Source organism: Anolis sagrei, chromosome 5, assembly GCF_037176765.1.
Source record: "Anolis sagrei isolate rAnoSag1 chromosome 5, rAnoSag1.mat, whole genome shotgun sequence".
Lineage (NCBI taxonomy): Eukaryota > Metazoa > Chordata > Lepidosauria > Squamata > Dactyloidae > Anolis > Anolis sagrei.
Window position 1 is genome coordinate 155,598,223 of NC_090025.1, and position 25,383 is coordinate 155,623,605.

At 40.1% G+C, this 25,383-nt stretch overlaps 1 protein-coding gene across 4 annotated transcripts in view; it reads left to right on the plus strand.

Moving 5' to 3' along the window:
• The window catches only part of ELK3 (ETS transcription factor ELK3), a 75,145-nt gene that overhangs the window by 20,257 nt on the left and 29,505 nt on the right, over window positions 1-25,383 (plus strand). For 3 of the 4 annotated variants that reach the window (XM_060777281.2, XM_060777283.2, XM_060777282.2), the window contains 2 exons: window positions 21,692-21,900; window positions 23,922-24,719. In XM_060777281.2, coding sequence (XP_060633264.2) covers window positions 21,694-21,900; window positions 23,922-24,719 — 1,005 coding nt within the window. In that variant the 5' untranslated portion in view covers window positions 21,692-21,693. Of the gene's footprint in view, window positions 1-7,239; window positions 7,457-21,691; window positions 21,901-23,921; window positions 24,720-25,383 lie in introns of all 4 variants that reach the window. The other variant, XM_067469132.1, reaches the window with a different exon arrangement.

Consider the following 25,383-nt stretch of genomic DNA (forward strand, 5'->3'; position numbering starts at 1 on the left):
CCCCATGTTGAGAAACACTGCTCTATATAAACTCATAGAGCAATTTGGAAAAGCACAATATTTGCTCAAGTGTTTACATTGAGACTTCTTTATCTGTTGAAAACAGACTAGTATGGGAAGAGACCAAGCAGGGATATGTTTAGCAAATGGACAAACCTAGATTAGTTGGAGAGTTACTAGAAACACAAAAGTCTTATGCTTTTTCTAATAGGCAGAGTAAACCAATGGAAGCAGAGTATTAAGCCTGGGGAATGTTACATGTTTCCTGACATACAAGTTGTAATTCACAAGTACTCAAGTGTGGCTGAGTTGTGTACATCCTATGTTGGAGACAGTCTCATCACTACAGAATAACTGAAACAATCAAACACTCAGAGAGAACAGACAGTTGCCGGATGTCGCAGCATCCTGCTGGAAAGGAGAAGCAAGGAAATGGAAGACACTGCAAGGAACAAAAAAACAAGCAGGGAGCCAATTTAATTGTCATTTAGTGTTTATCTTTCTGTAAGATCCTTAAGACAGGTATCATAATCCAGAAGAACACACATGCATGTGAAAGTGTAGTGGTGGAGAAAACTAATTAATGCTCATTTTGTAACCTGTAGATTCTGAAATAATGATGAATCTTCCCTGATATTTTGTGGAATTTCTTTTTAAAAGGATTTCAGTTTCAAACAGAGCATGTTTCTATGTCAGATAGTTTGTGTGTGTGTGTGTCAGGTGTGACTTGACAAACTGCAAGTTGCTTCTGGTGTGAGAGAATTAGCTGTCTACAAGGACATTGCCCAGGGGACGCCCAGATGTTTTGATGTTTTACCATCCTTGTGGAAGGCTTCTCTCATGTCCCCACATGGGGAGCTGGAACTGACAGAGGGAGCTCATCTGTGCTCTCCCCGGATTTGAACCTCCGACTTGTCAGTCTACAGTCCTGCCAGCACAAGGGTTTAACCCATTGCGCCACTGGGGGCTCCTCGGTGTCAGATAGTTAACACAGAGGTTATCAATTATTTCAAAAGTAGATTGTTGCCAGCATACAATGAATATAACCAGGCTAATCAAAATTAGATAACCACTGACTGCTTTTTCTGTATTCATAATAAAAAATGTGGCAGCCAATGCCCATTGAGCTATCCTGCTGCACACCTCAACATCCGACAAGATGTTTTTAGTTATTGCCCATGTTGTGATGCCCAGTTGAAATTCCAAATAGAAAACACCTGTTGAGTAAAAAGCGATTGTCATAACTCCTTGTGAAAACATGGCAAGTGGCTCATAATTGGAAGGAGTGCTTTTAATTGATGCCCATGTTGTGGTGGAGCTTTTGACAGATGTGGGGCGGCTTTTGATAAATGTGGACAATGGGTTGGACTGAGATTTAAAGTTGGCGGTGCAGAGTCTGTATGAGGAGTCACTGCCTCATTTGAGGGGGTAGCCAACCAGTCAGAAGGGTGGAGGAGGTTTAAGGGGTGGGGGGTGGGGGTTGGCTCCATTGCCATGCTATTACCTAGTGCCAGTTACAATCCTCAACAAATTGTTGGCTTGGCAAAGAACCACATACTCTTGATGCTGTTGGACTTGGTGGTAGCTAGGTTCTAGATGAGGAGGAAATACAGCAAATCTCATATGTGACCAGAGCCACTGAGAGAATTATGCACCTCTGCCTCCTCTTAGTTACCATTGGAATGGTATGGTGTAACTGCAACTGCGGCTGAAGAAATGAGCTTTAATGGCAGAAGATAATACCTTTACCTATATCAGTGGTTCCCAATCTTTTTTTCTTTACCAGATATCACTTTGACCAGGGACCACTTGACCAGGGGCCACTCTCCAACATTAGTATCAAAAGGATTATTAATCAGTTTTTGATTAGCTTTAGATTTGGTTATTTGGGGTGCTGATTCAGAAAATTGCATTGGATTGGCCATATCAGCTCAAGTTTCTGATACAGAACATATGCCACCCAGTAGTCACCATCTGCTCTCCCATAGAAAACCATATTTAATAATCTAGAGCTTTTTCGTGTCAGGATCGACTTGAGAAACTGCAAGTTGCTTCTGGTGTGAGAAGCAACTTGGCCATCTGCAAGGACTTTGCCCATGGGGCGCTTGGATGTTTTGAATGTTTTATCATGCTTGTGGGAGGTTTCTTTCATGCCCCCGCAATGGGGAGCTGGAGCTGATAGAGGGAGCCTATCCACACTCTCCCTGGATTCGAACCTCCGACCTGCTGGTTTTCAGTTCTGCCAATGCAAGGGTTTAACCCATTGCTCCATCGGGAGCACATCTAGAGCTGATGTGGTAGTATAATCTTTCATGGGTAGGCAGCTTCTCCCCTCCCAACATCCCCGTTGCCTTGAAACTATAAGAGAGTTTTGCGAGACCCATCGCTGTCGTTGCTGCGTGGTTTTGAGGCAATGGTGTAGTAATGGTGAGGCCATGGGCAATATTTTCATTCTTGGAGACTACTGGTGTCCACAGACCACAGGTTGGGAACCACTGACCTATAGCAACAATTGAACCCAGTTTGCTTCCTCTGTGTTCCTTCTTGTCCTTGGAGCAATGCATTCTCTTATTGCCTGCATTTAAGAAGATTCATTCCACTTTTGGTATGCCATTGAAAAAGGGCCTGGTGTAACTCTCAAGGAGAGGACTTCCCGAGGCATTGCTGCTAAAATTTCCAAGACAAACAAAAATCCAAAAAAAAGAGAGGGCCAAGGCACTGCTTCTAAAAAACAATTTAAAAAGATAGGAAAGCACAAAAGAGCTCTGTGAGGGTTTGCCAGATTGGACTGGAATGAGGTGAGGTGGGGAAAAAAGGAAACACTTGGACTGGTTTCGGGGCTGTTTAGCATAGACCCAGGCAGTGCTGTGCACACTTTAACTAATTTTAAAATAAACATTAATTACATGTATATGTATGTGTTTGTTTCCTTTGCAGTGTTTATTTGATTTGGTTAATATGTGTCCAATATACACATATCATACATTAGAATGGTTAGTATTTGATTATTTATGAACCACTATACTAAGAAGAGAATAATAAAGCTTCTTATACAATTTAATAATGCTTATAAGAGCTTTCTTTTATGGACTCAACATGATGGAGATGTTTTTGAAGCCTAGCCTTGTGCATCTTTATAGCAGAGGATTTGCTTTCTTCTTCAAACTTGTAGTTTTGTGCCTCTTTCAAACATTAGTACATCTGTGAAGTTTTGTTGCAACATAAGTTTTTTCCAAAGGTAGCGACAGCATCTCATTATGGTATCTATGCATGCTTATTTATCATCAATCTGTTCAGCACATGGAGTGAATTTGCACATGTGTGCCAAATTTGAAGAAGTTTTGCTATTATTTTCTAGGCATATTATTCTTCACTATACACATAAGGACACATGCACAGGCCGATCATTTCCAACCATTTCTAGTAAGAGATATGAAAGTTATCTATCACTGACTCACAAACATTTTTCCTCCCAAGTGTGTTGCTGGAAATAGTCTCTATACATATGCACTTGTATGATTGCAAAGGGATATGATACCTAGTAAACACACGTTTTGCATTTTATTTATCATAGAATCTTACAGTTGGAAGAGGCACAAAAGCCATCCAGCCCAATCCCATGCTATGCAGGAACACAGAACCAAAGCAATTAAAGTTTATACTGCATCGTTTTGCAAAGTTGCAAGGGGCCAAACAGTCCAGAACAAGAAAACACAATAATGAAATTGTATAATAAAAGCGGTAGCCCCCCAAATACATGGTAACTTGAGGCAAGATTTTCACATTACACTATTATGACACACTTCAACTGCCATGACTACATCCAATGGATTTGAGGGGCTTTTTTGAGACTCAAGAACTCTCTGGGTGAGAAGTCTAACTACCTCCATAATCTACAAATCCCAGGATTGCAAAAGATGTTCTATGGTAGTTAAAGAATTGTGGTGCTACAATTATCTTGTGTGGAAGAACTCACAATGATGGCTCAGTGGCACAGTGCACATAGGAAGTTTCATTAAACCAAATCATGTATTCATATAGCTGAATCTGAAATCTGATTCATTTTGGTTCTTCTGGATTTGTGGGTGCATCTACACTGTCAAATATATGCAGTTTGACAGCACTTTAACTGACATGGCTTAATACTAAGGAATCGTGGTAGTTTGGTGAGGCACCAGCCCTCTTTAGTAGAGAAAGTTAAAGACCTTCTAAAAGCAAATCCCTCTTTTCCCCATGTCAGGAGTAACTTGAGAAACTGCAAGTTGCTTCTGGTGTGAGAGAATTGGCTGTCTGCAAGGATGGTGCCCTGGGGATGCGCAGATGTTTGCTGTCTATTTTTACCATCCTTGTGGAGGCTTCTCTCATGTCCCCACATGGGAAGCTGGAGCTGACAGAGGGAGCTCAACCCACTCTCCTGGGATTCGAACCCTTGTGCTACTGGGGGGCAAATCCCATAATTCCATAGAACTGAGCCATGGCAGTTGAAGTTTGTCAAATTGCATTAACACTACAATGTAGATTGTTGTTGTTGTTGTTATTATTATTTGAAACACAACAAGATGAGTCCACAGCAGACACTCTGCTGGCTGTTGTATTGGATTACACGTCGGACACTTCCCAAGTGTCTAGAACTGTGTGATGTATCAGCGAATAATGCGTACAGATCCCAGTAAGGTGGCCTTCTGCAGCCGGCAGATAGTAATTTTGTCAGCACCAATTGTGTTTAAGTGCAGGCCAAGGTCTTTAGGCACTGCACCCAGTGTGCCAATCACCTTGACTGGCTTGTGCCAGTGTCTTTGCTGTTCGATCTTTAAATCCTCATATTGTGTCAGCTTTTCCAGTTGTTTCTCTTCAATCCTGCTGTCACCTGGGATTGCAACGTCGACAATCCATACTTTGTTTTGTGTGGTCAGGAGTATTGTGCTCCAAAACTCTGTCTGTCTGAATCCGGAACTCCCAGAGTAGCTTGACGTGTTCATTCTCTGTAGCTTTTCCCAGCTTGTGATCACACCAGTTCTTTGTCGCAGCTAGATGGTATTTGTGGCACCAGTTCCAATCTGAGCAACGGTGTTATGCCTCTCCTTGTAGCCTGTCTGCTCGATCTTCTTGCCGCAGTTGAGGATGTGATTTATTGTTTCATCTGCTTCCTTGCAGAGTCTACATTTGGGATCTGTCATCGACTTTTCAATTCTTGGGCTGCTAGAATCAGGCCCTCCATCTCTTTTTTCAAAGTTCCATATGAGCCACAGCCATGTTTTTTCTTTGTCTATTATTATTATTATTATTATTATTATTATTATTATTATTTTATTGTAGATGCATCCCAAGACATCGATTTTCCTCACTTACAATATGCCTGGGATCGAATCTCGGATTTCTCCAGTGCAAAACCCGAGCTATATTTTTTCCTGTCAGCCAGTGCATTTTTCTAAATCCTTGCTTGTATCGCAGACCATCTATTTTTGGGGGGATGTTAAGTATGCAAAAATTCCAGCTCTGTAAAACAAGCAGGATTAAGCAAACAATACTGTCCTATGGGTGTCATGCCAGCCCATGAAACAGGCTAAAATAGATTCGACCATGCTAAACCCCTGTTTAAGCCCAGATTTGAACTGAGGAAACCACCACAGTCTAGTCTGGAGTTTCTGGTGGAGCAGAGTGACCTAATTTGCTTCTCTGCCAAAACTGCACAGAGCAGAACTGTGTTTCTTCCTGTTCCTATGTGCTCTCTCATGTATTGCGCTCGCCTGAACTGGGAAAATGATTGGTTGCTTGTGCTGTGTGAATAGGCAGCATTGGCAGTCAAATGGGGAAGGCAAACTGGAGATTTGAAGCAGCATGACTTAATTCCTTGTTAATTTCCAGGCTTTGGGTAGACGTCGGTTCTTATGTAACATTTACCTACATAGGATGCCTTGAGGACTGACACATGTATTGTGACATGAGCCTGAATAGGTGAGAACCTATATCTCAGCCATAAAATGGGTTTATATTAGAAGGGAGCTATTTGCTTTGGCAGCCTGGAACATAAATCTGAAAGTGGCTTTGTAAGATTTAATCCTCCCTATTAGTTAAATAGGGATTTCCAGTGACAGTGAGAGGTTTATATGTGTTTAAAGAATATAAACTATACTATATTATATATCAAGCATGTTAGTCTTGAAATGTATGTTCCCTTTGCATCCCATTTTCTGTTCATTAATACCACTTAATTCCATTTTGAGATAAATGTGATGGGATCTTAGAGCGAGAAAACTTAGATAAAATAAAGATTTGTCACTGATAGGCAATATTCCTTGATGAACAAGTGAGTAGTTGTATGCAAGTAGTTGTTATATCAGTGTATCTGTTTGATCTTGGTCACGTCTATGTGTTTGATATTCAAACAAGGGGAGTCACCTCAAGTTTTTTAGGAGCTGCAGTGGCACAATGGATTAAAACCTTGTGCTGGTTGGACTGCTGACCTGAAGGTTGGCAGTTCGAATCTGTGAAATGGGTGAGCTCTCATCTGTCTGCTCCAGCTACCCATGTGGGGACATGAGAGAAGCCTCCCACAGGATGGTAAAACATCTGGGTGTCCCCTGGGCAACGTCCTTACAGACAATCAATTCTTTCACATCAGAAGTGACTTGCAGTTTCTCAAGTTGCTTCTGACACAATAAACACCCCCCTCAAGGTTTATGTAAGTCAGCACAATAATTTTCTCTCTGTCACATTGACTTGAGAATACAACTTCAGTTCATATGGAAATAGGTTCATATTTGCAGATTTGACTTTTGCAGATTTTATTAATATGTTATCTCTAGGAAGCTCTAGCCCCACAGGACCGGGCTGTAGTGCAGCTAGCTGGGAGTTAGCTGCATTAAATCACTACTGACTGAGAGGTCATGAATTCGAAGCCAGCCTTGAGGTGAGCTTCCAGCCATTAGTCTAGCTTGCTGTTGACCTATGCCACCCAAAAGACAGTTGCATCTATCACGTAGGAAATTTAGGTACCGCTTTATGTGAGGAGGCTAATTTAACTAATTTACGGTGCCATAAAACCTTCCAGCAGCATGCAGATGAATTAAGAAGTACACCATCAAAGGACGGTGGAAGTCTCTTATGGGGTAAAAAGGGCAGAATAGAAATACTGTAAATACTAAATACTAAATAAATAAATAAATAAATAAATTTCTAGGTCCCCCAGAGCAATTCTGTAGTCAGCTTCAGGAGGAACCTTTCTCTTGCCATTTGTAGGTCCTCCAGTGTGTTTCTGTGTTCAGCTGTCAATGGAAGATAACCGAAGGATTGCACTGGACAACTTGACTGGTCTACATTGTAAAATGAATACATTTTGACTGCACTGGCTCAGTGGTGTGGAATCCTGGAATTTGTAGTTTGGTGAAGTGCCCGCACTCTTTGTCAGAGAAAGTAAAGACCTTGTAAACCTACATCTACAATGATTCCATAGCAGGTAAAATGATGTCAAACTGCCTTCATTCTACAGTTAATATGCACCCTTAGAGATACCTACAGAGATGTTCTCTCAGGTTGAAAAAAATAGTGTTTTTCAATTCACATTTCCCTCACTTTTGCTGGAGTCCTAAACCCCAACAAATGTGGAGAATCCACTGTAATAACAATATGCCTTTGAAACTGGAATTCCTTAGTGTACAATAAAATGCTGTGCCAGCATATCACAGATGGTTACCCTATAAGCGGGGCAGGAAGTGTGAAGAGCCTGTGTCCATTTGATTTCTATGGATTTTAGGAACTAGTAGAGGGTTGGGGTTTTTTTTGCTTTGTTTTTCTGAGTGGTTACTCTTTGAGACTTCTGAACAGGTGGAACAGGAACAGCAACATTTCCTTCCTGTGGGAAACAGTTGCCTTCGTACAGGAAGAGAAGTCCCAGTATGGAAGCAAGTGTTCATCTGTTATCTCCTGCCCTCTTGGATGAGACCTTGGTGCAGGATGGGATGGCTGTAGAGGGGCAAGTAAGCAAGCAAACATGCTTAACATCTAGCATTATAGTAGTCAGAATGATCCTTCCTAAATTGGCTCCCCATGTCCATTTTCTAATTGGTAATTAATTAATTGAGCTGTAATAGCAAAGATCAAATTCCGAGGGAGAGGTGAATTCAGTTGATAGAGCTGGCTTTCTGACTGGGTTGCATGACAAACAGAGTTGCTATTGGAGCAATTCTGCAATGGGTGTCAATTATGTTTTATGTTTTATCATATTGAATGACTAAGTAATGAAGCGTAACATGACTAACAATGTCGTCAACGAATTTTGACAGAATGTTTTATTGCATTTGAATATTAGGGTGTATTTTGTTGTGGTGGTGTGTTGTTTTGTGATTAAGCAAGCAGTTGTATACCTTCCTACTCAATGGTAATATTTGTTTAATCTCAGGCAAATGAATGTCAGATTGCATTATATAGAGTAATGTAATTTACTTCTGAGTAGACACACATTATTAGCACGCTCAGTAGGAGAATTGCTATTGAAAGTATTATATTATGACTAATGACTATGTTCATTAATATTTTATAAGGGGACTTTTAGTAATTTGGTTTTAATTAGTTCATTAAATTAACAGTCCTGTTGATTATTTTGAAATATTACTGAATTACCTCTATAATTAGTACATTTCAGTGGTGAGCTCCCGTCTGTTGAGCTCTAGCTTCTCATGCAGAGACATGAGAGAAGCCTTCCACGAGGATGGTAAAACATCTATCATCTGGGAGTCCTCTGGGCAGCGTCCTTGCAGATGGCTAATTCTCTCACACCAGACGCGACTTGCAGTTTCTAAAGTCACTTCTTTCACGAAAAAAATTAATAAAGTATTTTATAAACTGAAATATGACAAAATGTTTCCTTTGATAATTTTTCTGATAAAATCTCGATCTGTGATTAATAATGCCAAGTATTATTGCATGGCGTGATTTTAATAACTTTTAAAAACCGTGTTGTTTATTGATAGGTTTTAATATAAATGTTATTGTATTATCATTGTTTATTTTTTATGCTTTATGTCTAAATGTTATTTTATGTTTATGTTTTAATATAGTTAGGTTAATTTATAGTTATATGTTGTTGTCTTGCCATTATTTTTTGGTTTGCACATGTATGTACATCATTGAATTTTGCCTTTGTAATGTTGGAAACCACTTTGAGTTCCCTTAGGGGGAGAAAAGTGGTATATAAATGTAGTAAATAATAATAATAATAATAATAATAATAATAAGCAACATTGTGTAATGTTTAAGAAAGTGTAGTGTTTTTTAAAAAAACAGATGAAAGAAATCCAGTTTTTTAAAAGTACGTTAAAAATTGCTCACAGAGTAGTACGGTTTATTGTAGAATGCTTTCATGGCCGAAATCACTGGGTTGTTGTAGGTTTTTTGGGCTGTATGACCATGTTCTAGAAGCATTCTCTCCCGACGTTTCACCTGCATCTATGGCAGGCATCCTTGAGGATGCCTACTATAAATGCAGTCGAAACGTCAGGAGAGAATGCTTCTAGAACATGGTCATACAGCCCAAAAAACCTACAACAACCCAGTAGTACAGTTATTAATATGACTGGGTGGGTACTTGGAGCTTTTAAAAAAACAGTACTCAAAATTGTTCTTCATTAAAGCATAAAATGTCTGAAGATGAAACATTTCAGGAGGGAATGCGACTGAAAAATGAAGATGGAAGAATTTTTGTGTGTGTCAGGAGCTACAAGAAACTCCCAAGTTGCTTCTACTGTGAGAGAATTGGCTGCCTGCAAGGTCATTGCAGAGGGGACACCTGGATGTTCTTCCATTCTGTGGGAGGCTTCTCACATGTCCCCACATAGGAAGCTGGAGCTGATAGATGGGAGCTCACCCTGCTCCCTGGATTCGAACCGCTGACCTTGCGGTCAGCAGTCCTGCTGGCACAAAACTTCAACCAATTGCACCACCGAGGGCTCCTAGGATAATTAAATGAAAGGGGTAATAAGTTGAAAATATAGACACCAACATTGGGAATAACATTAGTGTTCTTAATAAGGAGGTTTCAGACATAGAAGGTGGGAGGCATCATTTGAGAGCTAAGAAAATCCTACTTCAAAGCAGCATAAGGCAAGCAAAACAGTAAAAACATACAAAAGAATTAAGAAAAGTAACAGGTATTTTATGTGGCACCTTTAAGATGTCGTATGTAGAAGTGATAAGTTACATCTGTAGCAATGGCTGGGATTTTTTATTCACAATGTTTTATATACAATATAAAATCATAGTAAACAATGAGCAAGTTACTTCTAATATTGTGAAAGTGTGTGTTTTGGGTGACTCAGATATCTTTTTATTTCTGGCTTGTCATATTTTAAAAAGGGTTAAATTCCAATGCAAACTGTATTTTTTATTATTTCTAAAGTTTCAACCTCATTTTGAACCCCTAAACTGGCCCCCGTTCTCTATTTCAAAGTATAAGGAAAGCACAGGAGTCATGCAACCTTGAGAATCAAGCACGTGTAGTGGTTTGAGTCTTGGACTATGACTCTGGCGATCAGGGTTCAAATCGACTCAGCCACAGAAACCCACCGGATGACCTTGGGCAAATCATGCTCTCTTAGCCTCAGAGAAAGGCCATAGCAAATCCCTTCTGAAGAAAACTTGTCATAAGTTAGAAATAACCAGAAGGCACCACACAACAGACAATATAACTTGCAAGCAAGGGCTACAATTCTCAACATCCTGGCTTTTGGATATTCCAGCTAGGGCTTCTGGGAACATCGGTCCTATAGTATATGGAGAGTGTATAATACCCAATTTTATTACATGGTAATGCATTTGAAACCTTCCCCAATCAGAAGGTCTGATAAAACATGATTGATCTTGGAAATATTTGCTTCTTTTTTTTTTTGAAGCCAACTTAGAAAGTGCAAGATTTTTTCCCAAATTCTGAACTGTTTCCACTGGGTGGTGCTGCAGGAATTCCTACCTTTTAGCCAATATCTGCCTTTCCCAGAAAGACGCCTCTAAGTATAATAGGAGGAAGTCCTGATTTAGATTTTACAGTGTCAACATTTTGGGAAGGGAATAGGCGAGGAAAACGTGAGGATATTGTAGCTGGAAATGATGCAGTTGCTGGGTATGGAAAACATCCCCAAATGTTGTGTCCATTACGAAAGAAAAGGGAAAAAAAGAGTTCTGTATCTCAAAACTACAGCGGATTCCAAAATTTCTGTCTCTAAGGTCCACTGGCAAAGACTGAATATTTTTGAGTCCATTTACTTAATTTGTATTGTATTTCCACTCCCCACATCACTGAAAGTTGATATAAAACTTGTCCCTGGTCTTTTCCCACTTTTCTCTATATAGCTTCTGTTACTTAAATCTTCCTCTCCAGGCACATCTACACTGTAGAATGAATGCAATGTGATACCATTTTAACTGCTATGGTTCAATGCTATGGAATCCAGGTTTGGTGAGGCACCAGCACTGTGGCAGAGAAAGTAAAGACCTTATAAAGCTGCCAGGATTGCATAGTGTTGAACCATAGCAGTTAAAATAGTATCAGACTGTGTTAACTCTACAGTGTATATGTGTTTATACATCCTCTGTTTCCAGATTTCAGCATCATCAATCATCTTGTGCACTGTCCATTTAAAGCAGTGGTTTTCAACCTTCCTAATGCCGCGACCACTTAATACAGTTCCTCATGTTGTGGTGACCCCCAACCATAAAATTATTTCCATTGCTGCTTCATAACTGTAATTTTGCTGCTGTTATGAAGTGTAATGTAAATATCTGATATGCAAGATGTATTTTCATTCACAGTACCAAATTTGGCACAAATTTGAATATTGGTGGGGTTGGGGTTGAGAAACGCTGATTTAAGGCATCACCATCAAATTAAAAGTGTTTATGTTTTCTTCTGAACTTCTTTTCTGGTCCTTCTGGTCCTCTGGGTAGGGAGAATGCTCCAAAGTGTCTGCTTCATGGGCAGTTTTACTCAGTTCCACCTTTTCTTCCTCAACATCTTGGTGGGTATATTCATTGACCAGATCTCCAAGCTTCACTGTGTATGCAGAGAGCTGCTTCTGATGATATTGGATTCAAAAGGCACTGGTTCTGTCACAGTGTGGGATAGGCAATGGGGGAGACTGTGGGTAGGTTTTGGCATGAAAACACACTTGAAAGTGGATGGAAATCTGGTGGTGGTCTCCTGGCCACAGTGTGAAAAATATTGCCCTTGCGTGAATCATCAATTCAAAGGGATGGGTCAATCAATATGGTCAAAGTACAAGGCCAAGTTGTTGCAAGCCCAAGTTGTTAAAGGTCACTAAAGTTAGTCATCTGATCATCTTTATTAGCTGTTTGACCACACATCTAAGCAAATAAACAGATACGTTCACCCTCCTTTTTTTGGCAGAAACACTGGGTTTTCACCAACCACATCCTATTTATCATCCTTGAAACATCTCAGTTGAGAAATCTAGTTGGAAGCATGGCCCAGATATTTGTACTCTGCATTGCTGTTTAGAAAATTTGACGGCACCTTTAACCATTCTTTCTGTCAATGTTGTAGCACAGCACTGTCACATTTAGGCTATAGCTGTTATAAATTAGAGATGAAGAGGAAACGGGGAAATGGAAAGCAGAGGAAAAGACAGAGTTTAATTAGATAATGTGCAGATAGGTAGAACGTCCTGAAATAATATCTGACTGTTGTTTAGAATTATCTGAAAAGGGTTATGAATCCGTTTTTGGTCAACTTTAAATTTGGTTTGGTTATTTGGTGCTGATTCAGTAAATTTGGTGCTGATTCAGTAAATTGCATTGGATAGACCCCATCAGCTCTAGTTTCTGATACAGAACGTATGCCATCCAGTAGTTGTCACCTGCTCGCCCACGGAAAACTATATTTAATAATGTAGAGCTGATGTGGTCTATCCAATGCAATTTTCTGATTCAGCACCCCAAATAATCCCAGGAACAGGCCTAAAAACAAAAACACCAAGACACCCCCACTTCCAGGTGCCACATGGAACAGCTCTGCTCAGAGTGAGGGAGGAGGAGGAGAAGCAGTAGTCAGGAGGTTTGTTGTTGTGCCTTTCGTGGGGAGACGGCCTCTTCTTTCCCAACATCCCAGTTGCCTTGGGACTATAAGAGGGTTTGTGAGACCAGTCTTGTTGCAATGGTGTAGTAAAGGTGAAGCCGTGGACCATATTTTAGTTCTTGAGGACCACTGGTGGTCCATGGACCAGAGGTGCAGAATGAGTGCAGTTTGATAATACCTATCTTAATGTTATATAATCCTTGATGTTGTGGTTTGGTGAGGCACCATCTCTCTTTGGCAGAGAAGGTTGTAGACCTTGTAAAACAACAAACCCCATGAATCCATAAGCATTGAGCTATGGAAATTAAATTGGTGACAAGCTGCATTCATTCAGTGTAGATGCACCCTATATTCTATTTCTGAAATGCTATCTGGAGCCATCAGACAAAGATGAATACTGATCGTGGACTAGATGGCCTTTGTAATCTCTTACAACTCTGTGATTCTATGATTTCATGTGTTCTGTTTGCTAAAACCCACTAATCACTAGTGTCTTATCTACTGGTATGAATGGGATGAGATATCCACATATGCAACCAGTGGTAGACGCTTTGTCCTGTGGCAGTTGTGTGCAATTTCCATGTATCATATGGAGAGTTTATCTCTTGGACACTTGTCTGCCTTATTTCTTATATATTATCAAATGTGAAACCAACCCTGAAAAATATTTCCTTTCTAGAAACCCAGAAAGAGATAAGATTGCTGCCTGCTGCAACAAGGGGGAAGCAATTCATTCTAAGCTCCCATCTCGTGCTGGTCTTTCATCTTCAGGCCAAAGGCTTATAGGGGCACTTGCTTTTTCAAACACCTCTGGAGTATGTACTCAAGATCTATATCCAACATGGATTTGCCCTTTTTGGAATGGATCAGTGTGATTGGAAGCTTCTTGTGTGTGAAGATTATAACAATGCTATGCGCTGAATGTGTATAACCAGCCTTGGAAGTTAATTCCCACATGAACAAATAATCCCAACAAGCTGTTCACTCTTCTCATGTTAGTAGTTTCCCACCTAACACCGCATTCATTCCACTTATCTGGCCAGGAGTCTGTTAATGGGCTCACTTTAAGGTGAATATTCATAGGATTCTGGCCAAAGATAAGCAATTATAACCTAAAGGGAGTTGTTAAATGGTCCATTTATTCTCACATTGAATGACCGACTAGGTATAAACAGGTACCGCATGGATCCGTAGAGAGAATGTTCACTGCATTATGCTGCTAGTATCCAAAGACGGTAAGAAACAGCATGTGTAAAAATTGTGAGCATTATATATCTTTTATTGCATATATTCCAAAAACCTCAAGGTAACAGTGAGGTAAATTAGGCCACAGATCTTAAGGGTTAAGTGAGCTCTGTGGCTCTCCAGTTCTTGTCCACAAATTTAAAATGCATTTTGTTGATTCATTTCATAGAATCATAGAGTTGGAAGAGACCTTGTGGGCCATCCAGTCCAACCCCCTGCCAAGAAGCAGGGAAATCGCATTCAAAGCACCCCCAACAGATGACTATTTATTTATTTATTTATTTACTGCACTTGTAGACCGCCGTTCTCAGCCCTAGGGCGACTCACGGCGGTGTACAACATATAAAACAATTTACAATAAAGGCAATATCACAAACAACAATAACAACATCACTATCAATAATACAGTTACACTAAATCATTCGCGACTATCCAGCCTCTGTTTAAAAGCCTCCAAAGAAGGAGCTTCCACCACACTCTGGGGCAGAGAGTTCCACTGCTGAGCTGCTCTCACAGTCAGGAAGTTCGTCCTTATGTTCAGATGGAATCTCCTTTCTTGTAGTTTGAAGCCATTGTTCCGTGTCCTAGACTCCAGGGCATCAGAAAACAAGCTTGCTCCTTCCTCCCTATGACTTCCTCTCACATATTTATACATGGCTATTGTATCTCCTCTCAGCCTTCTCTTCTTCAGACTAAACATGCCCAGATTTTTAAGCCGCTCCTCATAGGGCTTGTTCTCCAGACCCTTGATCATTTTAGTCACTCTCCTCTGGACACATTCCAGCTTGTCAATATTTCCCTTCAATTGTGGTGCCCAGAATTGGACACAATATTTCAGGTGTGCTCTAACCAAGGCAGAATAGAGGGGTAGCATGACTTCCCTGGATCTATTCTAGACACTATACTCTGATTGATGCAGGCCAAAATCCCATTGGCTTTTTTAGCTGCAGCATCACATTGTTGGCTCATGTTTAACTTGTTGTCCAGAAGGACTCCAAGATCTTTTTCACGTGTACTGCTCTTGAGCCATAAGCAATTATATAGGCAATTATAACCTAAAGGGAGTTGTTAAATGGTCCATTTATTCACACATTGAATGATTGACTAGTCAGTATTATCAGCATCAGTAATCATAATCATAATAATGTTGAATTGGATTTGAGCTGATGAAAGCTGTTATCACAATAAATATTATAGCTCTTCAAGTGTCATAAGACCTTTTCAGTGCAGTAGATGAATATAACCATCCATCTGGAAATTAAGATGGATGGTACCGTATATACTCGAGTATAAGCCAACCCGAATATAAGCCGAGACACCTAATTTTACCACAAAAAACTGGGGAAACATATTGACTCAAGTATGAGCCGAGGGTGGGAAACGCAGCAGCTACTGGTAAAATTCAAAATAAAAATAGATATCAATAAAATTACATTAATTGAGGCATCAGTAAGTTAAATGTTTTTATATATTTATATAAAACTGTAATTTATGATAAGATTGTCCAACTCTGATTAAACAATTATTCTAACCTTCAATGTAAATGTGCTTATGCATTCTTCTAATAATAATAGAGTAAAATCATAAATGCAATAATAATAAATAGAGTAAAACAATAAATGTCATAAAATATCAATAATATAGTAAAATAATGTACATTTAATAATAATAGAGTAAAATAATAAATGTAATAAAAATAATAAGAGAGTAAAATAATAAATAACTTTGACTCGGGTATAAGTTGAGGGGGACTTTTTCAACCTCAAAAAGGGTTGAAAAACTAGGCTTATATTCAAGTATATAGGGTACTTTAGAAAGTTGATTCTCCATATCCATTCCCCAAATCCATGAGTATAGAAGCAGAGAACCAGTATGCATTCTGTTCAGTTAACTTTTTTCAATAAGGCATGAAGTCTGATAAAAATATTCTTTGTACATTGCCTTATGTTTAGTTTTTTAGCGCTTAAAAAACTTGTACAGTTACCCTTCCAGATCTATAAGAAACTATTGTAAAGTTACCCTTAAAATATAAATTTTCAAGAAACTGAACTGGCATTTTAAGAGTTAAGTGAAACGTGTTCTGTTTAGCAAAATAAAACCAGAGCCGATATTACAAACAAGGACAGATGTAGAAGGCCAGGTTTCCTCTGGTCCCTTTCCCCATTTCCTGCCTGCAGCCTGCAGAAATAGAGGAAGCCGAGTGCTAATGAGAATGAAACAATGCCCGACGTCATTCAGCCCAGGAAAAAAGTGCTGCTAGACAGAATTGAGATCCTGTGGTGATAAATGAACATTCGTACAGCAGTATCAGAGAACTTTGTTAAGCCATCTGAGAAAGAGATGGTGTGAAAAGCACAGCATTTCCTCTGGGTAAGCATATAGACAGTTGCGTGCACACAGACACACATTCCTAGTTGGAAAGAGTTGACATGATTGCTTTTGCAGATATCATGAACACCAAACTATTCCATCCAGTTCATTTTCTTCTTTGGTCAGATGTGTGATAGATGCAAGAGCTTTTCCCATTTCCCACATGGAAGGGTATTTGCACTGGTAAATCTGTAGTCTACCCAGAGGAAGCGCATGTCATCCAGAATTTTCAAAAGTGAATTGAAACTCCGAGAATCCAACAGCCAGTTTAATCCATCCACCACTGCCGGTGGTTTTCTAGAGCTGTGGTTCACTTAACGAACTTTTCTGAGCTCTGAGTTGGTCATTCATACGCATGTCTTTCTTTCATGTAAATGGAATGGAAACAGCTCCCATTTCCCTGATGTCAAGCTAGGCTTCTTTGGAAAAAGTCCCCTTCACACTGCAGTCCAACTATACCTTCCCTGAAGGATACTGAACAGAGTGTAAAAACTTCATCTCCAGAGTGTGCTCCAGGGAAATCATAAGAAAGGGCCTGAGAAAATGAGTTGTTGTAGGTTTTTCGGGCTGTATGTCCATGTTCTAAAAGCATTCTCTCCTGACGTTTTGCCTGCATCAGAGGTCTCACAACCTCTGAGGTTGCCTGCCATAGAAGCAGGCAAAACGTCAGGAGAGAATGCTTCTAGAACATGGTCATACAGCCCGAAAAACCTACAACAACCCAGTGATTCCAGCCATGGAAGCCTTCAACAATACATTGGCCTGAGAAAAACTGTCATGAAATAAGGTGCCTTCTTAGGACTGGAGGAAATTTAACACAGCATCCTTTTCAGGGAGTCTCATCTGGCCTCTAAGGGTCCATCCAGACAGTACCTTTATCCCAGGAGCTTCCGCAGCAAACAAGAGGGCGGCCAGATGCCATTCCCTGTAAAGGCAGAAGCAATAGCTACAAAAGGCAAAAAATACAAAAATTCCAGGTGCCAGAAATCGAGTTTTGAGCCGAATATTCAGAACTTTACTTTATGTCCCTGTAATTTGAAATCACAGGATCTTTTATCTGGGTTTGTTCCTGGGTTTTTGATGTTTGTTCCTGATGGGTCGGTTTCTCAAAAGAAGGTGACGGCAAGAAATTTGTTTGTGTGCCAGAAATTTCATGAAACATCTGGAGGGCACAGTTTCTCTGGTCAGGACAAAACCCAGAACTATTGCAGTGATTTGCTGCAATGATTCTTCGTATATCCACCTCTTGAGGTTTGTTCTAAAACAAAAAACAAAAAAACACCACAAAGTTTCTGGCAGAAGTCCCACAGTAGCCATCTTGGGAGTCTCTAAATCTCGCAACAAAGGATCAGGTCTGGACAATCAAGGACAAAATCCCGGGATCAACTGGTCTGTAGTTTTTTCTGAAGTTCCGGGACTTTTTGTCCCTGTTTAAAACCTGTGATTTAATGCTGTCTGGAAGTACCCTCGGTTTTCCCATCATCTTCTAAGAGTGTGCTCCTCCAGATGTTTTGGACTTAAGTTCCCACAGTTCCTAACAGTTGGTAAACTGGCTGGGTTTTCTTGGTGCTGAAGTCCAAAACACCTGCAGGAGCAGAGTTAGAGAAACACTGCTCTATAATATTCTCATAATTGTCCATGTATTTTATTTTATTTTTATAGAATTATGAGTCACGAAAAGAAAGTGCAATGCTAATTTCAGTTTCTTACCTCTCTCACTCATTTTGCATCTCATTTAAATTAACGCTGCTCATTTTGTTTTCAGTTGTTGTTTAGGACTACTTTTAATTTACCTGCTATATTGAGTTGACTTTGAAGGGTTAAGCATTGTATTAGCACTAGTATGTAGAGCTATGGGAGTGTGATGGAGAGCAAGGACAAAACTGGAAATCTCTGGCCTCCAGATGAAGCCAGAGAAAAGAAAACATGCCATGTCAAACAATCAATCGGACGTTATTTAAAAAAGATTGGGGGGGGGGGGGGGAATACAAATACCAAATGAAAGTGTCCATGAATTTGGTGTATTTTGGAAGTCAGTGGAACTTGTCTGAATGTATCTCCCTCTGAGCAGGCAAGGAGATTAAGATCTTCTGGGGAGGCCCTGCTCTCGATCTCGCCTTCTTCGCAGGCATGTCTGGCGGGGATGAGAGACAGGGTATTCTCAGTGCTGGCCCCTCAGCTATGGAACTCCCTCCCCAGTGAAATTGGATCAGCCCCCTCCCTCCTGACCTTTAAGAAAAGGCTAAAACATGGTTGCACGACCAAGCATTCAATGAGTAATCTAGCAGTGTAATAAGAAAGATGAAACAGTGTAAGGACAAATTGGAATGCCCACAGACTACAATATTGAATGGCATGAATTGAAACTATTGGCTTTAAAGGTATTATTATGTTTTAATGATTGTTTTAATGCTTATGTTTTTATTATGTGTGTGTTTTTGGCAACCAATTATTGCCTATATATGTAAGTTTCCTTGAGTCCCCTACAGGGTTGAGAAGGGTGGGGTATAAATACAGTAAATAAATTAATACCTAAACACTACTGTAGTAATTTAGGAAGAAAGTACTTTAAAAACATTGGTATTGGTCTTGCTGTATTGAGTACTGAATTCTTCATATGGTGTGGAAAGCAGAAAATTTATAGTCCACATGTCTACTGAATCTATTCTTCTTTCTGTGTATGATGACTTAATGTGTAATTAAATTAACATGCATGCACAATGACAAACAATATAGGGAGTAGTATGCACTTTCAAATACCATGTTTTTTTCTTTCAAAGGGTCTGTTGGCAAATTTTTATATGGATACAAGATTGATCTGGAACTACTTACGATGTGTATAAAAACATTATATTATAAAGTGAATGCTTTGCTTTTATATGTGCCAAAATATACATTTAGTTGAGCCTAAAATACATTTTACATAAACTTCATGTGGGCTTCCTCATGAGTCTGGAATGACTCCCTATGAATCCTTGCCTTGCCCCACACATTACTTTTAATGTGTTGCACAGATGGGATTCAAATAATAGGCATAATTGCTTCTTAGGTTGCAATGTCAATTGAACATTTTATCTTAAAGCAAGTAAAGACCACAGTAAAATTGTTGTATGTGGGGAGCCATTAAACTGACTGTTTATTTATTGTGTCAGAAGCAAATTGAGAATAAGCAAATTGAGTATCGTAAGCTGGTTGTGCTGATAGAATTGCCCTGGTTGAAGGAGCAGAGGGGCAATCTCCTTCAGTCCTGCAGATTGTCCTATCTCACATCCTCCAGACGTTCTCCAGATGGCTGAGACAACCCATGGGACTGGTTTTTAGGTAGCAAGGACAGCCTCAGAAGAAAGATGGGAAGAAAGTTCATTCATTTTTGTGTTTAGACACCAATTTAACACTGAAAATTTCTGTTGTCATTCTTGCTGTTCCCTGTCATTAGTGTCCCTGCAATGGAATTCTCTCTTTTTAGAGGCCTGATTGGTCCCAATGTTAGCTTAATTTTGGTGTCAAGTTAAAATATTTTTATTGAACCATATGGAGGGTCTAATGACTTATTCAGCTATTATGGCAGCCCTCTGTATCTACAGATTCTACACCCAGATTTTTTTTATCCACCACTTGACAATATTTTAAAAAATCCAAAAATAAATTCTGACTACATTGTACATACTCAGAATAAAATTATATTTAAAATATTGTTTAACTGTGTATCTTGTATTGTTTTGATTTTAATTTGTTTTGTTGATTTTATTGTATACTGCCCTGAGATTTTAAGGTGAGCTGAGTTGGTATGTGTCAGCCCAGGAAATGTCACTTGGGGGCCCTTCCACACAGCCATATAACCCAGAATATCAAGGCAGATAATCCACAATATCTGCTTTTAACTGGGTTATCTGAGTCCACACTGCCATATAATCCAGTTCAAAACAGGTAATGTGGGATTTTATACAGCTGGGTGGAAGGGGGCTTAGTTATACAGATGTAACTAAATTGCTAATCAGGACATGGGAATTGTAAATACACAAATAAATGCGACAGCAATGACAGCTTCAATTTTTCTATTGACCTTTCTCAAAAGAGCGCAGGGCAGGTGGAAAAAGCTAAGGCCCCAGGGCACTTCCATGTTGACATCCTTGGAAATTCTTTTTCATTGATAGGATAGTGATAGTATTATTATTACGGTTGCTTATACCCCGCCCTTCTCACCCGGGGGGACTCAGGGCGGCTAGTAGCAATCCATTTGACAAGGTGGTTGTGATTATGGGAACAAACGGACTTTATACTTAATAAGGTAATTGTGCACATCTGATATTTGAAAAATCTTCAGACCAATAAACATGAATGTTTATGTGTGTGGTTCAAATATTCTAGTTAAAGATTTTTCTCTGGTAATTCATCTTGGGCAAACTTCGGCCCTCCCAAGTGTTTTGGACTTCCAACTCCCACAATTCCTAACAGCCGGTAGGATGTTAGGAATTGTGGGAGTTGAAGTCCAAAATACCTGGAGGGCTGAAGTTTGCCCATGCCTAGATTAGAACAACAGTTTGGGAATTCTGTTTGGAATATCGCACTAAAGACTATTGACACTAAAATTATACAAAGGGACCCTTTTGTTACGCATGCCCAGCCAGTTTGGCCAATGACCATTTTCCAGGAGATTAATCTTGAAAAGTAACTTTTCCAAACTGTTCCTTGTATCCTGTGATCTTAAAGTTGTAGTTAGGATTTTGTATGAAAAAAATGTGGGTTTTTTTTAAAGCCAAAGCATTGCAAGGAAGCTTTATGCCATCTAGTGGTGTATATATATATGCATAACATGAACAGACTTGAAAAGAATTCGAGCCTTGCATTTTGATCATTTGAAAAGTGAGCTACTGTATTTTGGAATATGTTGCACTTTGAACATTATTTTGACTTTTTTGCTTTTTGGATTTTTCATAGAAATAGATTTTCAGTGTTTTAAGATGCCTTTCTCTCCCCGCTTTGTGTCCAATGCAGGCATGGAGAGTGCAATCACACTGTGGCAGTTCCTGTTGCAGTTGCTTCTTGACCAGAAACATGAGCATCTGATTTGCTGGACATCCAATGATGGTGAATTCAAGCTGCTTAAGGCAGAAGAAGTGGCAAAGTTGTGGGGACTCAGAAAAAACAAAACTAATATGAACTACGACAAGTTGAGCAGAGCTCTGAGATACTATTATGATAAGGTATATATTCAAAATTCGAGTAGTTTCCCCCAAAAAACCCAAACCATTGACTCTGTATATTGAATACTGAAGTTATTTTCAAATGTCCCCCCTTGAGAATGCCTGTCATTTAGAAAATGGAACATCTGAAGAAATGTAAACATATTTATTTCCTCTTGTATTAGTTTGCTCCTTGATTAAAGTGCCTATTTTCAAATATTTGATCTACATTCAATATTATGCTATTGGGAGGATTAGGATGCCTTTTCTTTTCCACCATGTTTCTTAACACCACTCGGAAAGCAGATTTGAACGGTTTCCCAGTCCCTCACTGATTTTGGGTTTGCAGAACAGGCTGTAAGTGGAGAGGATTTGCTGTCAGAAGCAATTCTGTCAGAGGAACCAGCTTATTGAATCCTAGGCTCTGTCAATTTCTTTCACTTGGAATCTGAAACAAGTAAGAAACAAGAGTTATTAGAGATTGTCAGTGCAACTGTGATTCAAAGGCGTGCCAGATGTAAGAGATTTGAATTAGGGACAGGTCTTTTCCTCTGGCAGAAATGTTCTTCCCTTGGCTTACTTCAAAGATCTCCTGACAGAATGCTGGCAGAACTGCCCTGTTGGCAAAAGAAGGAGAAAAAAGGCAGATAAATGGTGGGGCAAAAGGGAAAAAGGTTAGATCAGATGCACCTTTCTCTACAACAGAAATACAGCCACGATGAAGACACAAAGTTAGACTTGATGGTATTCCTAAGCCATTTCTAATTTCCCTAGTCTGGGAGGGGTTTGGATTTCTCAAGGCTTGATAGCCTTAGTCTCGGCTCAGCAAATAGAAGCAGAGCCCCCGGTGCTGGCAGGACTGCTGGCCAACAGGTCAGTGGTTTCAATCTGGGGAGAGTGGGTTGAGCTCCCTCTGTCAGCTCCAGCTCTCCATGTAACAACATTATAGAAGTCTCACAAGGATGGTAAAACATTAAACATCTGGGCGTCCCCTGGGCAACATCCTTGCAGACAGCCAATTCTCTCACACTAGAAGCAACTTGCAGTTTCTCTAATCTCTCCTGACATGGAAAAGAGCAAGTAGAAGCAAAGTAGATATGTTGTGCAAAGGAATCCCTTAATTGTTTTGGGTGTGATGCTTCAATTGCACTTCAACACCAAGTAGCTGTAGATAGGGTGCATTTTCAACATCAAGAAATGTATTTTCAACATCAATTCCTCACTGCCTGAATTGGAGGTTGAATGATTTCAACACTCAGCTTTTGAAATAATTTCACACATTAATACTTTATAAGAGGTACATTCAACCTGTGGATGTGCTAAGTTTTATTTATTCACTGCGTACAGAGATCCACAAATGGCACTGTCATTTATGTATCAGTGGTATTTCTCCCTGTAGTTCTTATGTCTCCTGGACTCAGGCTCTGATAGAGTGGGCAAAGTACATCCTAAGGGCGTCATGCAGCCCCAGGGCTGTTTTTGTGGTCCTCAAATGGTCTTTAGAGCAGTGGTTCTCAACCTGTGGGTCCCCAGATGTTTTGGCATTCCGCTCCCAGAAATCCTAACAGCTGGTAAACTTGCTGGGATTTCTGGGGATCCACAGGTTGAGAACCACTGCTCCAGAGGTATGTCAAGCAAGAGGTGAACAGGATGTGACTTTCACTCCTTTGTTAAAAAAAGAAACTTCTTCTGGGCCTAAAATCTCCAGGGTTATGTCTGCTGAGATATAGTAAAAATGATCCTCATGCCTCAAGGACACTTGTTGCATTTTTTTCCTTTGGAGGCATGTAGTGCAGGATTGCAGCTCTCCAAGATCTCCCAGTGAACTTCCCTTGACTTCCCATAGTTTCTGTCTCCTGGGCTCAGATCTCTGATAAGGGGAACCCGGCTCCTCATAATTTTGGGCTCAGATCTTTCCAATCAGATCTTTTAAAATGGATTGCTAGGGATTGAACCCTTTCCTTCTGCATGATAAGCTGTGTGCTTTGCTACTTTGTTAAGTCCATGTTCCCTCCCTCATCTTGATTTGCTGTTTTATGCAGAACATCATCAAGAAGGTGATTGGGCAGAAGTTTGTGTACAAGTTTGTGTCGTTCCCTGACATTTTAAAGATGGATCCTCATGCTGTGGAGTTCAGCAGGGAGAGCCTTTTGCTGCAGGACAGCGACTGCAATATACCTCTGGAGAACAGAGAACAACACAAGCATGGGCTGTCAGTCCTGAAAAGCACAAGCCGTAATGAATATATCCATTCAGGGCTGTATTCTTCATTCACCATCAATTCCCTGCAAAACCAGCCAGAAAACCTCAAGCAAATTAAAACAGAAAAGATGGAGGAGAAATTGGAAGAGGCCACAACTCCCTTGGAAGAAGTCCGGACTGTCATAAGATTTGTGACCAACAAAACAGACAAGCAAGTCATGAGGCCCATAGTGTCATTGCCGTCAACCTCTGAGGCTGCTGCTGCTTCGGCTTTTTTGGCATCCTCTGTCTCTGCAAAAATATCATCGTTAATGTTGCCCAATGCAGCCAGCATCTCCTCAGCTTCACCGTCTTCCTCTCGGTCGCCATCTCTGTCTCCTACTTCACCCCTCCCTTCAGAACACAGAAACATCTTTTTGGAGTCCAGCTGCCAGGATTCTGATTCACTTGAGCCACTGAATCTCTCATCAGGATCCAAAGTGAAATCTCATTCTCTTCCTCCAAAGGCTAAGAAACCCAAAGGTTTGGAGATCTCAGCACCTCCAATGGTTCTCTCAAGCACTGACCTTGGCTCTATTGCCCTCAACAGTCCTGCCCTCCCTTCGGGATCTCTGACTCCTGCTTTTTTCACTGCCCAGGTAAGTCCTGAACATTTCCAGTGACTTTCTTCATCCCCCCAGCTTTTTTTCTAAGTGGGAAGTTTTTCTTTGTTAGTTCTCTTGTTATGCTCTGTTTGCTTCTTCAGGCATATGCTATGACCTTTGCCAAAAGTGCTTTGAAACTAAAAGAGCAATACTAACCATACACCAATACTTATCATCCGGGGAGGCCCTGCTCTCAGTCCCACTGCCATCACAGTCGTGTTTGGTGGGGATGAGAGACAGGACCTTCTCTGTGGTGGCCCCTTCGCTGTGGAACTCCCTCCCCAATGAGGTTAGATCTGCCCCCGCCCTCCTGACCTTCCGGAAGAAGCTTAAATCCTGGTTATGGGATCAAGGGTTCACAGAATAGTTTGTTTACTGGGAAAGACAAGATTTATTGGACCGGACTTGGACTGCTTTGGATGATGATTTTAATTCTGGCGATTTTAATCTGACGAGCAAATTCTTAATGTATATTTAGATTTATTTTAATTTTGTGGATGTATTTATTATGTGTTTTATACTATGTTTGGCATCGAATTGTTGCCTGTTTGGAAGCTATTTGGAGTCTCTCCACAGAGGTCGAGAAGGACAGGGTATAAATGTTTTAAATAATATATACACACACACATACACTTATGGGCAGTTTTTCCATTAAAAT